Below are 21,675 nucleotides of genomic sequence, written 5' to 3' on the forward strand. Positions count from 1 at the left end.
GTCTCTATTCATATCTTTTCTTCTAGGCAGCTGCCAATTGATGCTGCACATTTGCTTTGAGTGGAATATAGCAGCAGGCCTGAGCTCCAAAATGTTGTTTCAGTCATATTTCAATATTTAGCTTATACACGTGTTGGTATAAGGCCTGATTTTTTACAACCTTGTATACCAAGAGAGCTAAACAGTGTTATTTGACTGTGGTTAGAAAATGCAAATTGCAGCTCTAGAAGGGTTTGCCACCTTGTGTGGGATTTCCTACACTGCAGATGCCCACGCCTGAGTTCTCCACCTGAACATGAGCAGAAACTTGTTTGCTGGGAGGTGCCAGAGCCTGGCCCAGGCTGCCCAGAGAGGTTGTGGAGTCTCCTTCTCTGAGACATTCAAACCCCCTGGACCCACCTGTGTGATCTGCTCTGTGACCCTGCGTGAGCAGGGGGGTTGGACTGGATGATCTCCTGAGGTCCCTTCAACCCAACCAGTCTGTCATTCTGTGATTCTGTGACTTGGCAACTGGGCTCCCTCCAGCGCTGACCAAGAGAAGGGGACCCCCGACCACGCGATATCCCCCTGATCTCCTGGGATCGTTGTGTTGGGATGGTATAAATCATCCCATGTTGTACCAGGCTGGGTTGCATCCTGGTTCCCTTCCAGGAGAGGCTTCCCTGGGCTGCAAGGAATAAAGGAAGCTGAGCTGCAAAGGGGCAAATTTGGGGAGGATTTGGAGAGGAGCAGGACAGTGATTTGGGAGAGTATTGGCCAGCAACGACAGCTCGGAGACAAGCTGTGTTAGCAAAATCCTCATGCTCTTCATCATCTCCCAGCATGATGCTCGTGACCCTGGAGAAGACCATGAGGCAAAAATGTCCAAAAAAATCGCAATGAAACATTAAATTATTGTGATTTTATATTTTCAGAATTTAGGTCTGAAAATTCAGGGGTTTTTTTGTTTGTTTGTTTTGGTTTTATTTTAAAGGTATGACTTCTTATTCTGAACACAGAAAGTTTCCATTTTCAAATGGACCTACAAGGAGGAAGGCTGTGAAACCAAAAGACTCAAACAATCCTCCCAATGAGGCAAATCATTCCACTGCTGACTGAACAGAGCATCACAAGGAAATGTCTCAACAACAGAAAAGAAAACCTATTCTAAGCTAAACTAACTGTCCCCCAAACCAAATAAGTTCCAGAATTCCCAGTGAGAATTCCTCCTTGTCATTCACATGTGAATGGCAGAAATATTATCAGCCTGACCTGGGTACCTCAGTGGGAGATGGACACCCCAGACACCAGGACATTGACCTTGGCTAATGCTGGAGGAAGAGCTACAGAGGGAAGGTCTCTGATGAACGATAATAGAATCATAGAACAGTTTGGGTTGAAGGGACCTTCCCAGCTCCCCCAGTGCCACCCCTGCCATGAGCAGGGACATCTTCACCAGCTCAGGTTGCTCAGAGCCCCGTCCAGCCTGGCCTGGGATGTATCCAGGGATGGGGCATCCACCACCTCTCTGGGCAACCTGGGTCAGTGTTTCACCACCCAATAATGGGTGGACGGGCTAATGAGAAATCTTTACTGGAGCAAGGGCCCTGGTGCTGCAGGCTGGTGGAGGGCAAACAGCATCTTCTCACCAAAGGAAGTGGGCACAAAATGTCCTTGGTATGGGTTCAGTCAATCCCCATGGCTTTTACTCCTTCTAAGGGGAAAAGGATCTACCTGTCAGCAGGTTTACAGGGGAGGGAGGCACTGTTGCAAATTTCCAACATATTGGGTGAAATCCCACCAAAGAGAAGGGCAAGAGCAGCCTTCCCTCCTTCTTGGACCTTGCACCTCCAGTTTTGGGGTTCTTAGGTCAGTCACAACAGAATAGCAGCACCCCATTGCTTTGCTGCCTCTCAAGCTTGGTAGAAGGCGTGGGACGCATTTCAGGTCCAAGGGACAACCTTGCCAACCCAACAACAGTTGCACTAGGGCTTGGGATTGCAAGAGTTCTTGGTTGCTTTCTCCTTGCAGAGATCTACAAGTAGATTTGGGACCCCCCCAGCCTGGATTGGGGGAGAGGCAACAGAGGTCTGGGACAACTTGCTCCTGCAGGTCTTGTATGCGCTACTGTGGGTTATGTGATTACACAGCAGCACTGACTTTGTAAAGCTGTCAATCCCATACCTTTCACCACCACAAAAAAAAAGTGCCATACCAGCCCTTAAAAGCTTTGGAGCTGCATTTCTCATGGCTGCAATAATACTTACAATATGGACTCTAGCTGCTTTTTATGTTATTGCTGCTCTTAATCAGCTCAGTATTAGCAGCTCTAACCTGCTCTTGCTTGATTTATTTTATTTTACTTCTAAAACAAACACAGATTTACAATCTCTCTGATTTCCCAGTTTTTATGCCGCTCCACTGAGGTGCTCTAAACATCTCATTTATCTCCCATACGTTGGGAAATTACCACCCCTTCCTCTCTAAAACGAACAAGCAAGTAAAAAACCTCCAGCTAAAATATACATGGTTGGAAAGTGTTGATTTGAACAATAAGTCTGAAACAAGATAGGGAGAGACTAGAACATGAAAACAGACCTTGCACAGATTGAGCTCTGAGGTTCTTTGTATCAAATGTTGACTCGTTCCAAGGCAGCATCTATTTATTTGGGGTGAAACTGGAAGGAAGCAGCATGAAATATATTTTTCAGTTGTTTGAGGAAGAATGCACTGTTGTGTTTGTTCTAGTACACGTTTTCATTCCCTCCCTGCCCACTTCATCTGTACTTCTGCAAGGAGGGTGGACATAGAGGGAATAATTTGAAGTATTGGGCTGTCTGAACAAGGTTGGGGTAGAAAGCACATGTTAACATTTTTTTTCTGATCTGTATCATTTCTGAAAATAATTGTTCCATAATAAGACCGATGATTTAAGGGTTATGCCTGTTCCTGGTTGATGTATTTGACAAATACAAAGGACTGTACTGAAGAAAAATATCTATCCATTTTGCACCAGCAAAAAGCAATGCTTTGAACCAATATCCTCTTCTGCTTTGCTAATTTCATAATTTATTCAATGAGAATAATGGTGGATTTTTAAAAAAAGCTTGTTGTTTCTTTTCCCCATCTTTCTCCTGCCTAATGCAATGCAATCATAGATTCTTTATGCTATAGCACTTCAAACTAAGGAGAAACTTTCTCGTCCCCGTTACTATTTTGTTATATGTAAATAACTCACATTTTTCCGTAAATAGAGACAATATTCCCATTCTTAGCATTATTTTCAATAGTCTCTTTTTTTCCCACTCTGTGATGACATTTGTATTTACCCACAGAAAGCTGCGTAAAGATACTGCTGGAAGAACACGATACTACAAGAAGCATCGCCTCCGTATTAGCAGTCAAGCTTTGAATTCTTAATTCAAGATATCATAGAAACACTGAACTAGTTGACTGTACTTTAACGAGCAAACCCAGCAATTTAACAAAACATAAAGCAGGAAAAACACTAAAGTCTCCTATGTATTGATGGGGGGGGGGGGAAGTTGGGGAGCAATAGTTATAAATCTAAACCCTCCATTCCAGACCACATCCCCAAATGTAAATAAGCACACAAGCATGTTGCTACATATTTTGACAGAAATAATTACAAACAGCCTTATCAGCGGCAGCGAATTCGGCAACGGGCGCATCATTCATCCGTTGTGCCCTCTGCTGGGTAGAGCACTCAAGGCAAGCAATATTATTTCCAATTAATCTTTGGCATCATCGCTTGGCATCTGCTTTAGGAATGCAAAGCGTGAAATTTGTAGTAGCAGGTTTAATATTTGATCCAGCCAAAAATATTTTTGCTACAAGGACTTACCTTTGGTAGCGTTCTCCTCCCCGCTCCCCCCTCCTCCGTTCCGTGTTGTTTCGTTGCCACCGAGCCTTGTTTATGGTCCAAACGAAAAGATCTGCCACCGAACGCCATACGTGGCAGGAATAATTTCATGCTGTGCAAAATTTGTTTCATTTCACATCCTGTAAGAATAATTACTTAGCATAATGCCACTTAAGCTGTATTTCTAGCTGCAAACATTAAGGAAATGGTAAAAAAAAAGCTAGATCCTGGTTGGGAGAAAAAAGGGTATTTAGGGGTCACTGGGGTTTCTTAAAACTAGTCGCTTTTAACACCAGGGACAATAAGTAGAATCAAATGTTATAAATGATGTTGCTGAATTTAAAAACACAATAAAACCCAATATTTTCAATGATACTTGAGGTGACCCATGTGCTGCAGCACCTTGATAGGACGCTGCCTTCAGAAATACAGGACAAAATCCCCGGCCCATGTTGCCCACAATTCTCCTGTTTCTGCTGTGCTCTGTAATCAAGTTTATTTGAAGGTGACAATTACCCAAACAGCCCTAAATAAAATAGCAACTGAAGAAGCTGCATCTTCTTTATGTCACGTCATAGACTCTGATTTTTACATGATGGATAATAGCACTCAGTAGGTTTGGAGAAGAGCTGAAGTGATGGATGAGCAGGGTGTATAGAACAAATCTTAGCACAAGTTGTGTAAAAAATAACTTAGCACATTGGGGCAGTGTGATACCCCAAGCCAGAGGGGTCCCCGACCTCCCTCCTGAGCCCCCACAAGAGAGAAAAATCCTCTTTCATATCTAGTCAGAATTATTCATGGGTCACTCTTACCTTCTAGCAAAACCAAACTGCAGTCTTTGATCAAATGCAAGACTGGCATCATCTAATTTAATTAGTTCAATCAAGTTTAAGGATCAAAATTATGATTGGGGATTTAAAAAAAAAATCCAGTTTTCTCTGTGCCAAATCACAGCTTTCAACCAAGTTGCAAATTCTTACTTTTTCTGTCCCAAATGTTGGCAGGAAATAATCGCTTATGGAGAACTTCTCTTGAGAAGCTGCTTATCCCCCTCATTTTTAACGAGCAATGCTCATGTACACCAAGGCTGACCTTCATCTTCCTCAAGGCCATTGTGTCTCTTCCTCACTCAGCAGAAAAACCCACTTTTCCCCTAGTTTGACCAATGAGCATCTACAAATGCGAATTCACTGATAACCAGTATGTTTGTGTTGGGTTTGTTCAACTCGACAAAAAGTAAAACCTCGGATTTGTTAGAAGCAGGCTGAGAAAGATCACTGGATGGATGGATGGATGGATGGATGGATGGATGGATGGATGGAGGCTGTCAATCACAGCGTAACATCTCCAAACAGCGCTCCGCCAGCACAAATTCCCCCAGCTCCACTCATCTGAATAAAGCTATTCCAATTTATACTCATTCTTTGTTTTCATTCCATTCGGAACAAGCCTTTATTGAAATGTCAAGTTTGAATGTAACAAGAGTGTCGAGAGGCGGCAAAGGAGAAATAATAAATTTTAGTTAAAAAATGGCAACAAATTGTGCTTGCAAGTACTTCTGGCCTGAAACAGATCTTCCCTCTGGAGGCTCTATGAGTAGCAGCATTCTTCACTTGCCATTATTTTAAGTGGCTTTGCTGCTAAATCAAAGGCCATGACATAAATGTCCCCCAAACCATCCAAAACCTTGCTCATCTTATGACTTTTTTCCTCAAAGTTCAGCAAGCTGCTGCTGTACCTGACCAGTTAGAACTCTTAAATACCCAAGAGGACCCAAATGGTCCCATGGAAAGGCCAACGCATGGAGGACACGGTGCCACCAGCTCCCTCCATCCTCACTGTGGGAGATGCCGACCTTAACGTGGGTAAGTTGTTTCATGAGTCAACCAAATACAGAGGCAGGGAACACATTAACGGGTTCTTGTGCTCTAAAGTCCCTGGAGAGATGTCTTCCAGGCTGAGGTGGCCCATGTCATCACTCATCATGTATTAGATGATTTCATAACCTAGCGAAAGCTTTATTCTTTATTGCAATAGGAGACATGGGAAAAGAGGGCAATAAGTACATTCAAATTAATGCAGCATTTACTAAAGTCAACATTAATAAACAATTCACGTGAGAACATCCAAGTGCCTCCAAGCTGAAATATTTCCCGCCCATAAATCCCATCACCAAATCCAGGGATGTCTCCAGGGCAGCCAGAATTTTCCCCAGGCATACGGAAATCTCAGCATCGCTCTGCTCGACCCTTAGGCAGTTGCAAACTGTCAAGAACGATGGTGCCACCTTAGAGATCATCTCCCACGCTGCTCTTGGGAAGCCTGGTTTTGCTAACGCATGTGCACACATGTGGATTTCAACCACGTTTCAGGATGGATCACCCCGTGCCACATCTGGCTCCATACCTCTCTTTTACAAACCAAACACAAGTTGCCAACATCCTCAGGAAGGACAAGCCCAACAATTCAGCCGTCACCTCTATTTTTTCTTTTTTTCCCCTAATTTTTTTTTAAACACTGCACTGAATCCCAACGGGATTTTGGGGTTTTGTTTTAATGGCGAGGCAAGAATTTGCTGATCCTCCCCGTGGCGAAGTTACTTTCAAGTCAGTGAAAGTTCTTGGCCCGCGATGAAAAGTCTTTGCCAATTAGCGCTCAACAACTCCAATTCATTCCTCCTGGTTCAAGATGAGTAGGAACCTAATAAGGCTGCGATAAAAGGGCAAAAGGCACTGAGTACCCCAAAGGGGATTAATGGGCTCTTCCATTTATTTGTCTTCCTAACAGCTGAACTGTTACAAGTATTGACGGTCTTCAAACGGCCGGGCGCCGGGGTCTCCAATGACCATCTCCAGCGAGGGCTTCCCCCTGGGCGATGCCAAAACCAACAAAGCCCCGGGGATCAGGTAATGAAACTTCAGCTTTTCGCCCCCCCCCTCTGCTCCCCACCTCCCTTCTCTTTGAGATTTATTTACTGGCAGCTGACAAGGGGCAAATTCAGCTGGAATTGTGTAGTCAAGGCCCTGTCAAGCCTTCAGAGGCACCCTTATGTCGAACCACCTTCCTGACTGGCATGTCGCTGAAAAGCCCTCGGCGCTGGTCCTTAACAGCTCCCGACAGCACAAAGGACACTCCAGACAGATGCCTACATGGCATCCTGCAGCATTTTAAAAGAGAATTAGTGGTTTTAATTATGGTCGTCGTATGAAAGGAAACCATGCAAGCTCGGCAGGAGACCTTTGATCAAACCCTTTTGCTAGCACAATGCCGCGGAACTGTGACTATTCCTAGCAAGGGGCCTTTTCTCGCTGAATGACTCACCAGTGATCTTTGAATGCAGACAAGTTCCTCGCCCTCCCTCTTCATTAGCGAGCATTTCTATACAGGCCCCTATATAGTGCGTGGAGTCTCGGAGCTATACAATGGGGGGGAAAAAAGAATCCCTACAGATTCTGGCCCCTACTTAGGAAGTGCTGAAGGACTCTGAGTGACTTTATTCATTAAAACAGGTTGCTATTAATTAACTGTCATAATAAAATAAAGAACTATTATTTGCATTTCTTAGTGCACTGCCTTTAGTAATATGTATAAAAGATGCTTGTAACAAAAATGAATTTATAAGGGAGAAAAAACCCTCAGAAGTCTTTTTTTCCTCTCCCCCCCACCCCCCTTTTTTTTTAAGGTCTAGGCAGCAGGAGTCTGACTAATTATTAGGACCAGTTTTGCAAGAGAACAAATAGAGGTAAAACACAAATATGAAAGTAATTAGGAAAATGCAAAATCCTGTTTACTTGGCAACCGATTCATGCAACTGAGACTAACGAAGAGCAAATCAGCTTTGCTTGTTTGATAAACTTAAGGGTGCCACCTAAGAGGAGCTGATAAAAATTAAACTTCTGCCAGCATCCCTCAGCGCTGCCTTTTAGCAAACAGGCTCAGGAACATCCACACAACCGCTTCATCTACAAGCACCGGCAAATCTCATTTAAACGGATTCAGGGGGAGGAATTTTGTATCTCCCATCGTTGTTTGATATTTTCCCCTTTGCGATGTGCCATCGGGGATATCTTGGGGCTGAACACCCAGCACAGACACCCGTATCCCAGACACACCACATGTGAATGACACAGTTGCAACCAATTCTGCTTTGCTCACTAAAAAAGCATCACGTTTCCAGTGCTCTTCACACCTGGGAAAGCTTTGAAAACGGGAAAGTTTTCCTGGTAGTTTGCATCGCTGCTTATTACAATATATGACGATATGTTACTCGACGCAGGCTGCAGGCTGGGACACCTTTGTCCAGCTCCTCTTTTCTCCCAAGTAGATAGTGGGATCCACTAAAGCTTCCAATTATTTCAAGACTAGGCAGCTAAGGAGGGGCATCTAATCAAGATAAAGAAAACCCTCAGCTCACTATATTTGCTTGAATGGATTTTCAATAATGCAGGTAACAAAAGCATTCAAAAACTGGATTCTTAATGCTTTTCTGGTAAGCTGAAGGACTGATTTTGAGACGGCAGAAGAAAGCCAGCCCTGAGAAAGCTGCAAGGAGGAATGTATGATATTCCCCTGCTCTGTACAAACACTTCTGTGGGGACTGAGGAAAGAAAAAGAGAGATTTAAGTGAGACACGGTTGACCTGAAATGTAGTCAATTACAACACAAAGAGTTAAAATGACACCTCTGAACTGCTCCTCTTCCTTCTCTCCCCTCTGCTTCCTGGCTTTGCAACTCAGAAGCCTTAGTTTTCTTTCTTTATACTGCTCATTTCTCATCTGCTGTTTATCCAGGAATCATTTATAGAAGCAACAGGGAGAATTGCTATGGAAATCACACTATGAAAATAAATCAGAATAAGAGGGAGAAAAATAAAGGATGTTACTTTGCAACTGGAGTAAAACATTCCTAGACGGCAGAAGTAGTCTAGTTTTAAAAGGTCTATTAGGATTAATAGCCACACAAGCATAGATCTGCACCTACATGTGCCTCAGCTTACAGACAAGCAGCATCCATGTGCAACAGCCCTCACTCCTGCACACATCCTGATCTGCTCCTACAAGCCCCTGAGAAGCTTCCAGAGGTGCCACTTGATAACATTATCCTTATAGAATTACTTCTTTCCTCTCGCAAAATTTTACTGGTTGCAGATGAAATCCCAGCAGCAATTTGTCTCCTCTAAAACACTGGGTTGGGACCCCACAGAACCAAGTATGAAAATTCAGGTGAACACAACTTTCCAGTAATGGTACCATAGTTTTGGTTCTGTTTTAAGCACTTGAAGTACATGTTGATTGACAATATTTTGAAAAACATGCTATTTTAAGTATTTTTTTTTTTCTTGAAAACAAGTAGCTGAGCTTTTGTTAACCAGGTTCCTTGGCTTTTGGGGTAGATTGAAAACCAGGATGGATTCACATCCTATTCTTTTGGCTGAAGATCTTGACATCCCTAAAATCACAGTTCTGGCACCCCCAGTACCTGCAAGGACGTGACAGAGTGGACAAGCGTTACGGGCTCGCACAGAAAAAGGCCACGGATGGCAGAAGCCATGGGGAGGACAGGGTCCCGGGGGAGCTGCTCTTGTGTCCTCATGCAAGGTCTCAGCACCACAGTCCCTCCAGTCCAGACAGAGTGGGAGGTGCCACACTGCTGCTTCCACTCATAGAATCACAAAATCATAAAATCCTTTTGGTTGGAACAGACATTTAAGATCATCGAGTTCCACACTGACCTAACACTGTCAACTCCACCAATAACCCATGTCCCTAAGAATCTCATCTCCACATCTGTCCAACCCCTCCAGGGATGGTGACTCCAGCACTGCCCTGGGCAGCCTGTTCCAATGCCCGACAGCACTTTGGGGAAGAAATTGTTCCCCAGATCCAACCTCAACCTTCCCTGGTGCAACTTGGGGCCATTTCCTCTCATCCTATGGCTTGTTACTTGGGAGAAGAGATCAAGACCCTCTTCTCTACAATGTCCTTTCAGGGAGTTCAGAGATCAGAAGGTCTCCCCTCAGCTCCTGTTCTCCAGCTGAACCCCCCAGGTCCCTCAGCCGCTCCATCACACTTGTGCTCCAGCCCCTCACCAGCTCTGTTCCCTCCTCTCAACTCACTCCAGCACCTCAAGGCCTTTCCTGCTGTGAGGGACCCAGACATAGAATAGAACCATAGAATCATGGTTGGTTGGAAGAGACGCTCACAATCACAAAGTTCAACTCTGGAGGGGAAAATACACAGGTTCCTTGCTCACTCTTGAAGAACTAGAGCAATAAACTCTATCCCAGCATAAAATCACAGTGTAATGAAAGTAACTATCCTTGCAAAGCAAGGGAGGCAAAAAGAGCTGGGTTGGTCCCATCATCCCACACCAGGAGAACATCATGTCTGCAGCACCCCAGGGCAGGGGCACAGCCAAGCAGCAGCAAACAACCAGGCTCCTGCAAAGGGCACCATCCCACATGTTTGTCCTGATGGAAACCCACCCAACCCCGCTGCCTCCTGACCATAAAAATCACACAGACACACCACAGCTAAAGAAAAATGGCTGTAGAAAAGCTCTTGGCTCAGTAACAGAAAAAATATTTAAAGGCTAAACACATTTTTTGCATCTATAGAAGATGCTGCATTCATTAAAAAAAATTTCTATGATCTTCACAGTGCAACAAAAACACAGGGTTCTTTTAAAGGAAAACTCTCCTTTTCGAAACCCAGTATTTTATTTAGTGATGAGTTTCTTTTTTCCCCACACAAACCAGCACAAACAGTTCATTTGGCAACAGCCAGGACCCAACAACAGTAGATTCCTGCAGAGACAATCTCACTGGATTTCCTCTCCGCTGCCACTTCTGTTGCCTTTTTGAACTATGCTCACATTGTCAAGGACTAATTCAGATTTTAAGTCCCGACTTCAACATTTCAGCACTTCAGCAAGCAAGTGGACAACCAAGTGCTACCCAGCTCCCTGTCTTGGACCTTCTTTCATTCTCCTCAGCCCCTGCAGCTCTTTCTTCAGGTGCTTCACAGCCTGCAGAATATCCTTACGTTGGGGATCGTCCTCTGCTTTCTGGGCGTACAGAAGGAAATGTTTCACCGTTTCGGAGAGCAACACTTCGGGATCCACATCCACCCGCTGGAGACGCAACATCCTCTCGCAGGCGATGGCGTAGTTTTTGTGCCAGTTCACCGGGTGATTTGGATACGAGTTGACAATTTCTTTGTACGACTGTTGAAGGGACAAGACAAAAAAAAAGAGACAAGTTAATTGAACGAAGGGACAAACAGCCCTTAACAGTGCTTCAAAACCACCCGTAAAGGAACAGACGCTATTTAGATGTCCAAGCCCAGACTTGGAGCATTTCTGTAACTCATTGCGTGTTTGCCGTGTGATGCGCAATAGGGGGATCAGAAATCCAAGGAGGGGGGTGAAAAGTTTCCCTTCCTACAGCAGCTGTTTGCTTAGAAACGTTACAGATGCTGGTGATAACCCCACTGCACATTATGTGCTTCCCCAGGAACGGTGTTACACCACACTGGGGAAAAATATATATATATACATATATATATTTAACTGCTGCACCTGGGAAGACTTTTACTCAATATTTCACAGAACCACAGAATCCCAGAATGTCAGGAGTTGGAAGGGCCCTGGAAAGCTCATCCAGTGCAATCCCCCCATGGAGCAGGAACACCCAGATGAGGTTACACAGGAAGGTGTCCAGGCAGGTTGGAATGTCTGCACAGAAGGAGACTCCACAACCTCCCTGGGCAGCCTGGGCCAGGCTCTGACACCCTCACTTGGAACAAGTTTCCTCTCATATTTAAGTGGAACCTCTTGTGTTCCAGTTTGAACCCATTACCTCTTGTCCTACCATTGGTTGTCACCGAGAAGAGCCTGGCTCCATCCTCCTGACACTCACCCTTTCCATATTGATCACCATTAACAACGTCACCCCTCAGTGTCCTCCAGCTCCAGAGCCCCAGCTCCCTCAGCCTTTCCTCATACGGGAGATGCTCCACTCCCTGCAGCATCTTGGTGGCTGCGCTGGACTCTCTGCAGCAGTTCCCTGTCCTGCTGGAACTGAGGGGCCACAACTGGACACAATATTCCAGGTGTGGTCTCCCCAGGGCAGAGCAGAGGGGCAGGAGAACCTCTCTGACCTACTGACCACCCCCTTCTAACCCACCCCAGGTACCATTGGCTTCCTGGCCACAAGGGCCCAGTGCTGGCTCATGGTCACCCTGCTGTCCCCAGGACCCCCAGGTCTCTTTCCCCTACACTGCTCTCAGGAGATCAGGATGTATTCCATAGGACCTAAACAGTCTGTTGACTTGAGTGGGAATATTTATAAGCTCAATAGCAGGCAGGCACCTGAGAACTCTGTAGAACAGCAAAAATCACAGCAAAATGGGCAAGAGTTGCAAGGAAACTATTTGTTTACTCTTTGTTGCAATATAAAACTCTCTGCTGACACACACTGATTGTTCTGTATGTCTCTCGGCATCTCGGGCCATCCAGTATTTCCAGAGATACCCACAGCAGCTTACGGGTGTTATTCTTCACAGTGAAATGCTGCAGAATTAATTTGCAGTGAGAAGACTGTCGGATTTTAGACTTGCTGGCTCAGATGCACGATTGTGCCATGAAAGAGGGGACAAGGGCATAGAGGGGACTTCAGGACAAGCAATCTCTTGGCATGGGTTTGGAGCCCAGTACAGACAACATAATTATAGAAAAGCAGGGAGTCGACTGGTTGGCTTTTTGCATCCTCTGTGACTGCGAGGGCAAGTAGGAATGGATAAAATCCCTGAATTAATCTCTTTGAATCTGCTATGCTCCCAATTTGGATGAACGAAGGAGAATGCAGATTACAGGATTGCCAACCTATATGGGAACAACATATTTCTACTGAATCAAGAAATTTAGAAAAAAAAAAAAAAGATAAAAAGGATGGACACTGCAGGGAGGAATCATTCATAACCAAAATATACGACTTACGGTATATGCAAAGGTGTAAAGTTGTGATTTAATTTCTGCAGTCACACTGGCAGTTTCTGCAAGTTCAAATATAAAGAAAGCTGTTTTCATCCTAGAAAACAAGGAAAACTTCCATATAATAACTGCTTAACGTAACCAGCTCACATCACGTGGTTATACACATCTTCAACATGCCCATACAGCTTTTTAACTGTATAAGACAGTACACCAGTGATAAAAATGTCTCTCCTAGATCTGTTTTCTCACCCTATGTCCAAACTACCCTCTGCTCCTTGAGGATACTTTGAGCTGAACTTTTTGTTGAACAAAGCCACCACTTTCCTGAAGGATTTGCAGGAGGCCGTGCACCCTTCATCTCATTCTGCCAAGCTTTTCCTTCCAAAGCGTGGCACATTTAGATCCAGTAAGGCCGTGCACCATCAAGCTGCCCGCTTTGGTGTGTATTTCCAGGCCAGTGAGTTGGCTTTGCCCACCAGCTGTTGGAAGGGAGCAAAGGAGCATCACCTGGCTTGCCACATCTCCTCATTGGCAACGGCTTCCCACGACGAGGGCTTGAAACTAAATGGGAATGAGAGTAAAATTCAGCCATCAGATTCATGTCACTGTGTTTCACCCATCATGCAATCAACCCTTCTAACCCCAGCAGGTACAGACCTCCCAGGCAGGAGAAAACCCATCATGAAGCCTATAGCTCTGACAGCAGGAATTCAGCTGATCCTCAGTCATTCCTAAAACTCCTCTCTCTCCATAGAAGGAGCCTCTGGTGTTTCAGGTGTTTCACAGTACTCTGGCTATCCTCAGAGCTGCTTCTTACCATTCATCACAGTTCAATCTACGGCATTTAAAGCTTTGGATGCCCCAAGTCCTCAGTGTTTTTTGGCTCCTGACCAAGTTTTAAGATCAGAATTGGACCTGATATTTGACTAGAAACATTCTCTCTATTTTTAACACTAATAAAAATACCACATTTGGATTTATTATACAGGGTGTTTCAAAAAGATGGACCCAATTGGCCAAGATACTGCTTTGAAGTTGGGTCCACCTTTTTGAAACACCCTGTATGTTCCAGAACACATAACATCATGATTACGGCTCACATTTAATTTCTCTAACACCACAATGGATGTAGTTACGCTGCTGGCAGAGGAATGATGAGCAGGATGGAGCCGAGTTGCCTCTGTCTCGTACCTGCCATAATCTTCAGTCCAGTTATAGAGATTTCTTGTCAGACGAATCCACTCTCCTGGGTCAAATACAATGTCGGAGGAAACCAACTTTTCACATGTACCCCACGGCCAGAGCGAATAGCTCCTTCTCCAGGTCGAGTCCCCTTCGTGAAGACCTATGCAGACAAACACTTCCTTACTGCCAAAAAGCAAACACAAAGAGCAATGGTGAAGCCACGGCAGAGACCCTGGGTCACCTAGCGAGCCTGAGTAAACCACCCACACCACACCAGTGCAGCGGACAGGTCTTCAACAGCACATTTTCTGTGGCACAGACACCTGTTTGGAGCATTTCACATCGGAAAGGGCCTGTCCCCACGTCAGTTTGCAAAGTGTCTCTCCCGTTGCAAGCAAATACCCCACCTGGCATTGCACATCTGGCGCAGCCTGCACAGGAGAGACGTCCTCTCCACACCTGGAAAATTGAGTCCAGCTCTGGGTCCTCAGCACAGGACACACAAGGACCTGCTGGAGAGGAGCCAGAGGAGCCACAGAAATGATCCGAGGCTGGAACAGCTCTGCTGGGAGGACAGGCTGAGAGAGATGGGGTGTTCAGCTGGAGAACAGAAGCTCCAGGGAGACCTTATTATGGCATCTCCATACTTAAAAGGGGCCAATAAGAAAGATGGGGACAGACTTTTTAGCAAGGCCTGTTGTGATAGGACAAGGGGTGATGGTTTAAACTAAAGGAGGGAGATTCAGGAAGAAATTGTTGCCCTGAGGGTGGTGAGAGCCTGGCCCAGGCTGGGCAGAGAGGTGGTGGCTGAACCATCCCTGGAGACATCCCAGGCCAGGCTGGACGGGGCTCTGAGCAACCTGAGCAGGTCAAGATGTCCCTACTCATGGCAGGAGGGGCACTGGGGGAGCTGGGAAGGTCCCTTCAACCCAAACTGTTCTGTGATTCTATGTTGGACCTTGCAAAGGTCCCAGAAGCTACAGGAGAAGCACATTTCCTCCTGACAGCGCCTGGCCATGCTCTTCTGCCTCCCCATGCTCACAAGCCTCACCCTGGCTGATCTAGAAGCAGACGCTATTCTTATTCATATATCTAATCCTTTCTCCACTCTTACTAAGCTATTTTTATATGATGATTATTCCTGGAATACATTCATTCTATGCTAATCAGTTAGCCACAATGTTCACGAAGGAGATACAGCAGCAATTTGCTCTCCTACCATCGTCATTCTGAGTACATGAGAATGTTCCTTTTTTTTGTGATGAATTGTATCAACAACAACAAAAATAATCAGTTAATACCCTCTGCTGATCACCTTCTTATTTTTCCTTCCTAAAAACCAAACCAAACCTCAAAACAACAAGCAACATTATATCCAGATGGAATTACTTCTGCACAGATATTTGCTTTAATTGCAAAAATAATCTCACCACCAGGGAGGAAGTCAGTGGAGGAAATTGGTCTTTTGGATGCAGTACCAAGCTGTTCCATAAACAATTTCAAGAGAAAAAGGTCGAAGATTTTAGGAAAGCTGTTACATATGAAAGAAATGCTTACTGTTTATTTACTTGGAGGAAACGATGGAGATTAAAAGCAAGTGTCCCATCGGGTAATACTCCTTCCACGGGATTCCACCGGTTCCCAGGAAAATAAACACCAGGTAAATGCTTTGCCAGCTTGGGTAAATACCATTCATAAGTCATCATCTATCAACAAAAATATTAGCATAATTAAAACAAGAACGAAAGACTTCATCCATTTTACATACAGAAGAAATGGTTTCTGCAGGAGGAATGACTCCATCTGCTCGGTGAAGTCAAAACTCTGAGAAAACACAGTATCACAGTATCACAGTATGTTTGGGATTGGAAGGGACCTCAACAGATCATCCAGTCCAATCCCCCTGCTGGAGCAGGAACGCCCAGGTGAGGTCGCACAGGAACATGTCCAGGTGGGTTTTGAATGTCTCCAGAGAAGGAGATTCCACAACCCCCCTGGGCAGCCTGGGCCAGGCTCCATCACCCTCACTGAGAAGTTTCTTCTCAAAAAACACAAAATAGCTACAGCTAGTAAGAAACACAAGAGGGCTTTGTTCTGGTTAAATATGAGGCATTGGGTTTTGGGTTTCCCAACAAGTCACAAAAGCCTGTTGCAAAGCCAAGTGCAAGGACTGATGTGGCAGCAGAAGTGCAGGTGGCCCATTCTGTAAACAATTTTTCTTCTGTTTCTCAGGAAAGAAATGAAGGAGTGTAACCACCACTCGCGGACACACAGCACCTCTGTTTTATTGTAAAAAATAGAGGCAGAAGTCTGCAAAGCCACCTTTGGAGGACCAAGGTAAGAGAAGGGATGCAAGGAATGAGCCTCAGCAAGGTAAAACCCTTGGGAGAAACCCCAAAGCTGCATCACCCCTGGGGCAGCTGCTGACCTGCTGCCCTCCAGGAGGCTCCTAGGAGCCTTCTGCTGCCCCAACATCTGTATTTTGAGGCAACTGCAGAGAACAGCAGGGACAAAGCTTCATTAGCAAGGCAAACATCAGCCCTGAGCCACATCTGGATATTTGCCATGATGAAGGACTTGGGCTTCCCCTTCTCTCCACCAACCACTCCAGGAGAGAAAGGAACAACTGAACTTTTGCTTCCTATTTCTAAATCTGCCTATTGCTTCTTCTAACACTACTTTTTGAGCTTACCTCCTGGTCCACTAAGGTGATATCTGGCCTCATCCCTTCGCAATAATGGAGGTAACGAAGAGCATTCCCAGGTAAGTCTCCTCTTAGCAAGATCACTGCACCCATGGGCACAGAGGACAGCAGGTTCCTTGCAAACTTATCAACAACATAGTTGTTGCTCTGGTCACAAGTACTTAAGAGAACAGATAAAAAACAGTGTCTTAAAATGGATATTTGCATGGCTTTGCGTATCTTCGGAAGAGGTTTATGCATTAGGCATCCACAAGTGAAGTGCATCCTGGTCAGATCTTGCATCATGTCCATTTGCAGATAAACTGAGATACAGAAATGAAGCATTTAGACTACAGCCTCCCAGAAACCAGCACCAGAGACATGAGCCACTGCAGCATTCCCAAAACACACACTCATTGCAAGCCTTCACTTAAATTCTGATGTTTGCTTGGGCTAAAGCTAAAGAGTTACTAGTTGGAGCTCAAGTACCTGTATGATGTTTCCGTAAAGTATGTGAAACCCTTCCCATCTTTTTAGTGCTTTTAATTAAGTATTAAAAAGCCAAGTTTTTGTAGCATCAGGCAGAAGTAGATTTACATTTCCTGAGACTAGATCCTTTTTGTTACAGAGTTGTGTGAGCACACACTCCAGGTATGGACACTCCATGACACGGCTCAGGACGTGAGCTATGACTGGCTTCACCTATGGACCAGCCTTTGGGAAAAGATGTGTGTGAAGAAAGGATTCCTGGGTATGAAATGACTCTTCATTGGTCAACCTCCACCAGAGCATCCCTACTATTACACTGATTCCTGCTCAAGCCACTGCGGACTCTTTGCTGTGGTTTTGGGATAAGGAAGCCCTACACTACAGATCTAACTCTTCAAAACTCGTGTCCAGGTCTGGGGTCCCCAGTCTAAGAAGGACAAGGAATTACTGGAGAGAGTCCATGGGAGGGACACAAAGATGCTGAGGGGTCTGGAGCATCTTTGTGATGAGGAGACACTGAGAGAGCTGGGGCTGTTGAGCTGGAGAAGAGAAGCTGAGAGGGATCTGATCAATGGGATCAATATCTCAGGGTGGGTGTCAGAGGATGGACCAGACTCTGTTCAGTGGTGCCCAAGGACAGGGTGAGGGGCAACGGGCACAGACTGAAACACAGGAGGGTCCATCTGAACATGAGGAGAAACTTGTTTGCTGGGAGGTGCCAGAGCCTGGCCCAGGCTGCCCAGAGCGGGTGTGGAGCCTCCTTCTCTGAGACATCCAAACCCGCCTGGACATGACCCTGTGCAATCATTAGAAGTTTACACATGTACAGAGTTTTCTTCCTCCAACCTACATAACACCCCATTTACAGCCTGGAGTTGGTGTTTGATTTTTAGGGAGATGAAACAAGGCAGTCCCGCAGGCAGCAGCCACACAAGCTTAAGTGGGATGTGAAAAGTGCCCTTCCCACTTCAGCACAAGGACAAGAAACCCCAGGAGCAGCGTGGGGGGTTTACAGCAGCACCCCAACCTCACAGCACCCCGCAGCCCTGCGACATTGCACCAACACACATTCTCCGGTGTTTGTTTTTACCTGTAATTTGCCCAAACTTGAGAAACGACGAGAGCGAGAGCAGGAATCCATTCCAACCACGGCAGTGCCCGGCTGCCCTCCAGCACGGCGCTTCCCAATGAGACCAGTGCGGCCAGTCCCAGCCCCGCCAGCACGGCCACCACGGCGCTGCTCTGCAGCCAGAACCGCTCCACCTGCGAAAAACACCCCAGAGACCTTGTTTCTATTTCCCCAGCTATAAGGGAATACAATAAGTAGCTGTACTTTTGAATCTTACGCAGCTTCAAGGCAACCACCTGCTCCTGATGAGGTGGTTTTAAGGTTTGTCCCAAAAATTAATGCCTCAGAACAATTTTTGGAGTGCAACTTACCACGCCCAGAAACAGAGGCTTTGTGATATCCAAATTTGCTCTCCAAGCAAAGAAAAGGGAATAAAGACAGAGCATTCCAGTGAAGAGCCAGATCACAGGTGATTTCTGCTGCTTTGTCCTATTAATGAAAAAAAAAGTATGACTGTAGTGGCATAATGAAAAAGGAGATAAGTTATACGTGCTTGACAACCACTGCCTCTCTGAATACCTGAATGCATTTAATACAAGGAGCCGATGAGCCTTTCTTTACCTTTGCCATTTATGCAACTTCTGTTTTCAGAGCACAAAACCATCAGGATTTCTAGATTTTTAAGCTTGCCATCTACAAAGCCACAGCGTTACCAGAAGCAGGGATATTTTGCTCTTAATTAATAAATGAGCACAGCCAATTGCTGAACTTCTTTGCAGCAGCAAGCAGAAGGCAAAGCAAGTTGCCCATGCAGCCAGTAGGAGAAGTGCATGTTGGAGCAAATATTAGAGAGTCCCAGAATGTCAGGGGTTGGAAGGGACCTGGAAAGCTCATCCAGTGCAATCCCCCCATGGAGCAGGAACACCCAGATGAGGTTACACAGGAAGGTGTCCAGGCGGGTTGGAATGTCTGCACAGAAGGAGACTCCACAACGTCCCTGGGCAGCCTGGGCCAGGCTCTGACACCCTCACTTGGAACAAGTTTCTTCTCATATTTCAGTGGAACCTCTTGTGTCCCAGTTTGAACCCATTGCCCCTTGTCCTACCATTGGCTGTCACCGAGAAGAGCCTGGCTCCATCCTCCTGACACTCCCTCTTTCCATATTGATCCCCAGGAATGAGTCCCCCCTCAGTCTCCTCTTGTCCAGCTCCAGAGCCCCAGCTCCCTCAGCCTTTCCTCACACGGGAGATGCTCCACTCCCTCCAGCATCTTGGTGGCTGCGCTGGACTCTCTCCAGCAGTTCCCTGTCCTGCTGGAACTGAGGGGCCACAACTGGACACAAGATTCCAGGTGTAGTCTCAACTTGAGACCTTTTTGAACTTACGGCAGCGCTGTGCTCACACAGGCCACGAGTGCCAGGACGAGGACGGGAAGGGAGAGCTCCGACTTCATCTGCGCCAGCTGAAAACTGTGGAGAAATTAGTGTGTCATCCCCAAATCACCGCCTGCACTCAATTAAAGTGTCAAGAGAAGCAGGGAATAAGCACAACATAACATATTCCCATTTTGCTGGGAGGAAGGCTACTGGAAATGGGAACAAGCTCGGTTTACATGTCAGAATTTTGAATGAAAAATCACTGGGGAGGGGAATCCAGCATTTTTCTTTCAATGGGGGAGACAGACAGACAAACATCCACGCTGTCCCTGTGCTGGGCACACATGACCCCAGTTCTGGGCCAAGGCAGGACACGAGCCACTTTGGCCAAAATGAGAACAGCAGAAACATGTCTCTCTCCACTAAAAAGCACAGTCAGGATCTTACTCACACCAGCATCTCTCGCATACTGGATCCTGTCTCAGACTTGGCCTAGATTAAAAAGAAAGAAAAGCCATGTGAAACCCACACGCTGGTCACGGTATCACTGGGGCAAGGAAAAGTATTTTGTTTTCTGTTCACAGTATCACAGTATGTTTGAGATTGGAAGGGACCTCAAAAGCTCATCCAGTCCAATCCCCCTGCTGGAGCAGGAACACCCAGGTGAGGTCGCACAGGAACATGTCCAGGTGGGTTTTGAATGTCTCCAGAGTAGGAGACTCCACAACCTCCCTGGGCAGCCTGTTCCAGGCTCTGTCAACCTCACTGAGAAGTTTTTTCTCAAATTTAAGTGGAACCTCTTGTGTTCCAGCTTGATCCCATTACCTCTTGTCCTATCATTGTTTGCCACTGAGAAGAGCCTGGCTCTGTCCTCATGGCACTCACCTTTATATATTTATAAACATTAATAAGGTCACCCCTCAGTCTCTTCTCCAAACTAAAGAGCCCCAGCTCCCTCAGCCTTTCTTCATAAGGGAGATGCTCCACTCCCTTCATCATCTTTGTTGCCCTATGCTGGACCCTCTCCAGCAGTTCCCTGTCCTTCTTAAACCAAGGGGCCCAGAACAGGACACAATATTCCAGATGTGGTCTCACCAGGGCGGAGTAGAGGGGAAGGAGGACCTCTCTCGATCTACTAACCATCCCCCTTGTAATACACCTGAGGATGCCATTGGCCTTCCTGGCCACAAGGGCCCAGTGCTGGCTCATGGTCATCCTGTTGTCCACCAGGACCCCCAGGTCCCTTTCCCCTACACTGCTCTCTAATATGTAATTTCCCAACCTATACTGGAACATGGGGCTGTTTGCAGGGCCCTGAGCACATGAGGCTCCTCAAAACCCCAAAAGTCCCGTGGCCGCAGGGAACAGGAATTGCTTAAACAACAAAAAGACAGCAAACTCTACTCAAACCTTCATTGCAAGATTTTTTCCATATTATTCCTTTACATTATGCCAGTCTTTACCACCTGGATAAGTATTTTTTCAAGGTGATACCAACCTATCACCCCACGACTTGAGCACATCGTATGATTTAGCTATGATCTCTGCTATATTCGCTTGGTGCAATTATTTTCTGGGACATTTTCCCCCCCAGTCCTACTGATTCCCATTCTGTCTACCCTGATGGGGCAGAGCTGTATAGATATATGAAATGTTTTATTGCAGAGACTTGCAAACCAAGTCTGGGAAACAAGACATGGTCAGTGGAGGTGCAGAATTACCTTCATGGGTCAAAAGGTGGCGGCTACCAGATAAAAGATAAAGGGATCCAGGAATATTTAATCTCCATAAAAATGGAATAGTTAATTGCATTCAAGATTTAATCAAAAAATGAAAGTGTTAGAGGATGGAGAGTATGTCCAACCAGGCAAGGCTCTGGCATTAACTCAACTGGCATAGGCACAAAACGCTTACATTTTTGCTGCATTTATTGCTCCTGCTTCAGACAAGTTCATCGTAAATGTGATTTGTGGTTCAGGATTACACACAGTCCATCCTTAAGCCTCCTGAACATC

General features: G+C 45.8%; 1 protein-coding gene across 1 annotated transcript in view; it reads right to left on the reverse strand.

Annotated features, from left to right (window-relative positions):
- Positions 1-10,816: 10,816 nt before the first annotated feature.
- The window catches only part of TMEM260 (transmembrane protein 260), a gene marked incomplete at both ends in the record, with an annotated part of 37,896 nt that continues 27,037 nt past the window's right edge, over positions 10,817-21,675 (reverse strand). The window contains 10 exons of the mRNA XM_080345877.1: positions 10,817-11,089; positions 12,863-12,953; positions 13,367-13,420; positions 14,051-14,227; positions 15,602-15,750; positions 16,737-16,908; positions 18,307-18,479; positions 18,657-18,774; positions 19,670-19,753; positions 20,112-20,152. Coding sequence (XP_080202003.1) covers positions 10,817-11,089; positions 12,863-12,953; positions 13,367-13,420; positions 14,051-14,227; positions 15,602-15,750; positions 16,737-16,908; positions 18,307-18,479; positions 18,657-18,774; positions 19,670-19,753; positions 20,112-20,152 — 1,332 coding nt within the window. The remainder of the gene's footprint in view (positions 11,090-12,862; positions 12,954-13,366; positions 13,421-14,050; positions 14,228-15,601; positions 15,751-16,736; positions 16,909-18,306; positions 18,480-18,656; positions 18,775-19,669; positions 19,754-20,111; positions 20,153-21,675) is intronic.

The sequence above is a fragment of the Nesoenas mayeri genome (assembly GCF_963082525.1).
Source record: "Nesoenas mayeri genome assembly, chromosome: 5".
NCBI lineage: Eukaryota > Metazoa > Chordata > Aves > Columbiformes > Columbidae > Nesoenas > Nesoenas mayeri.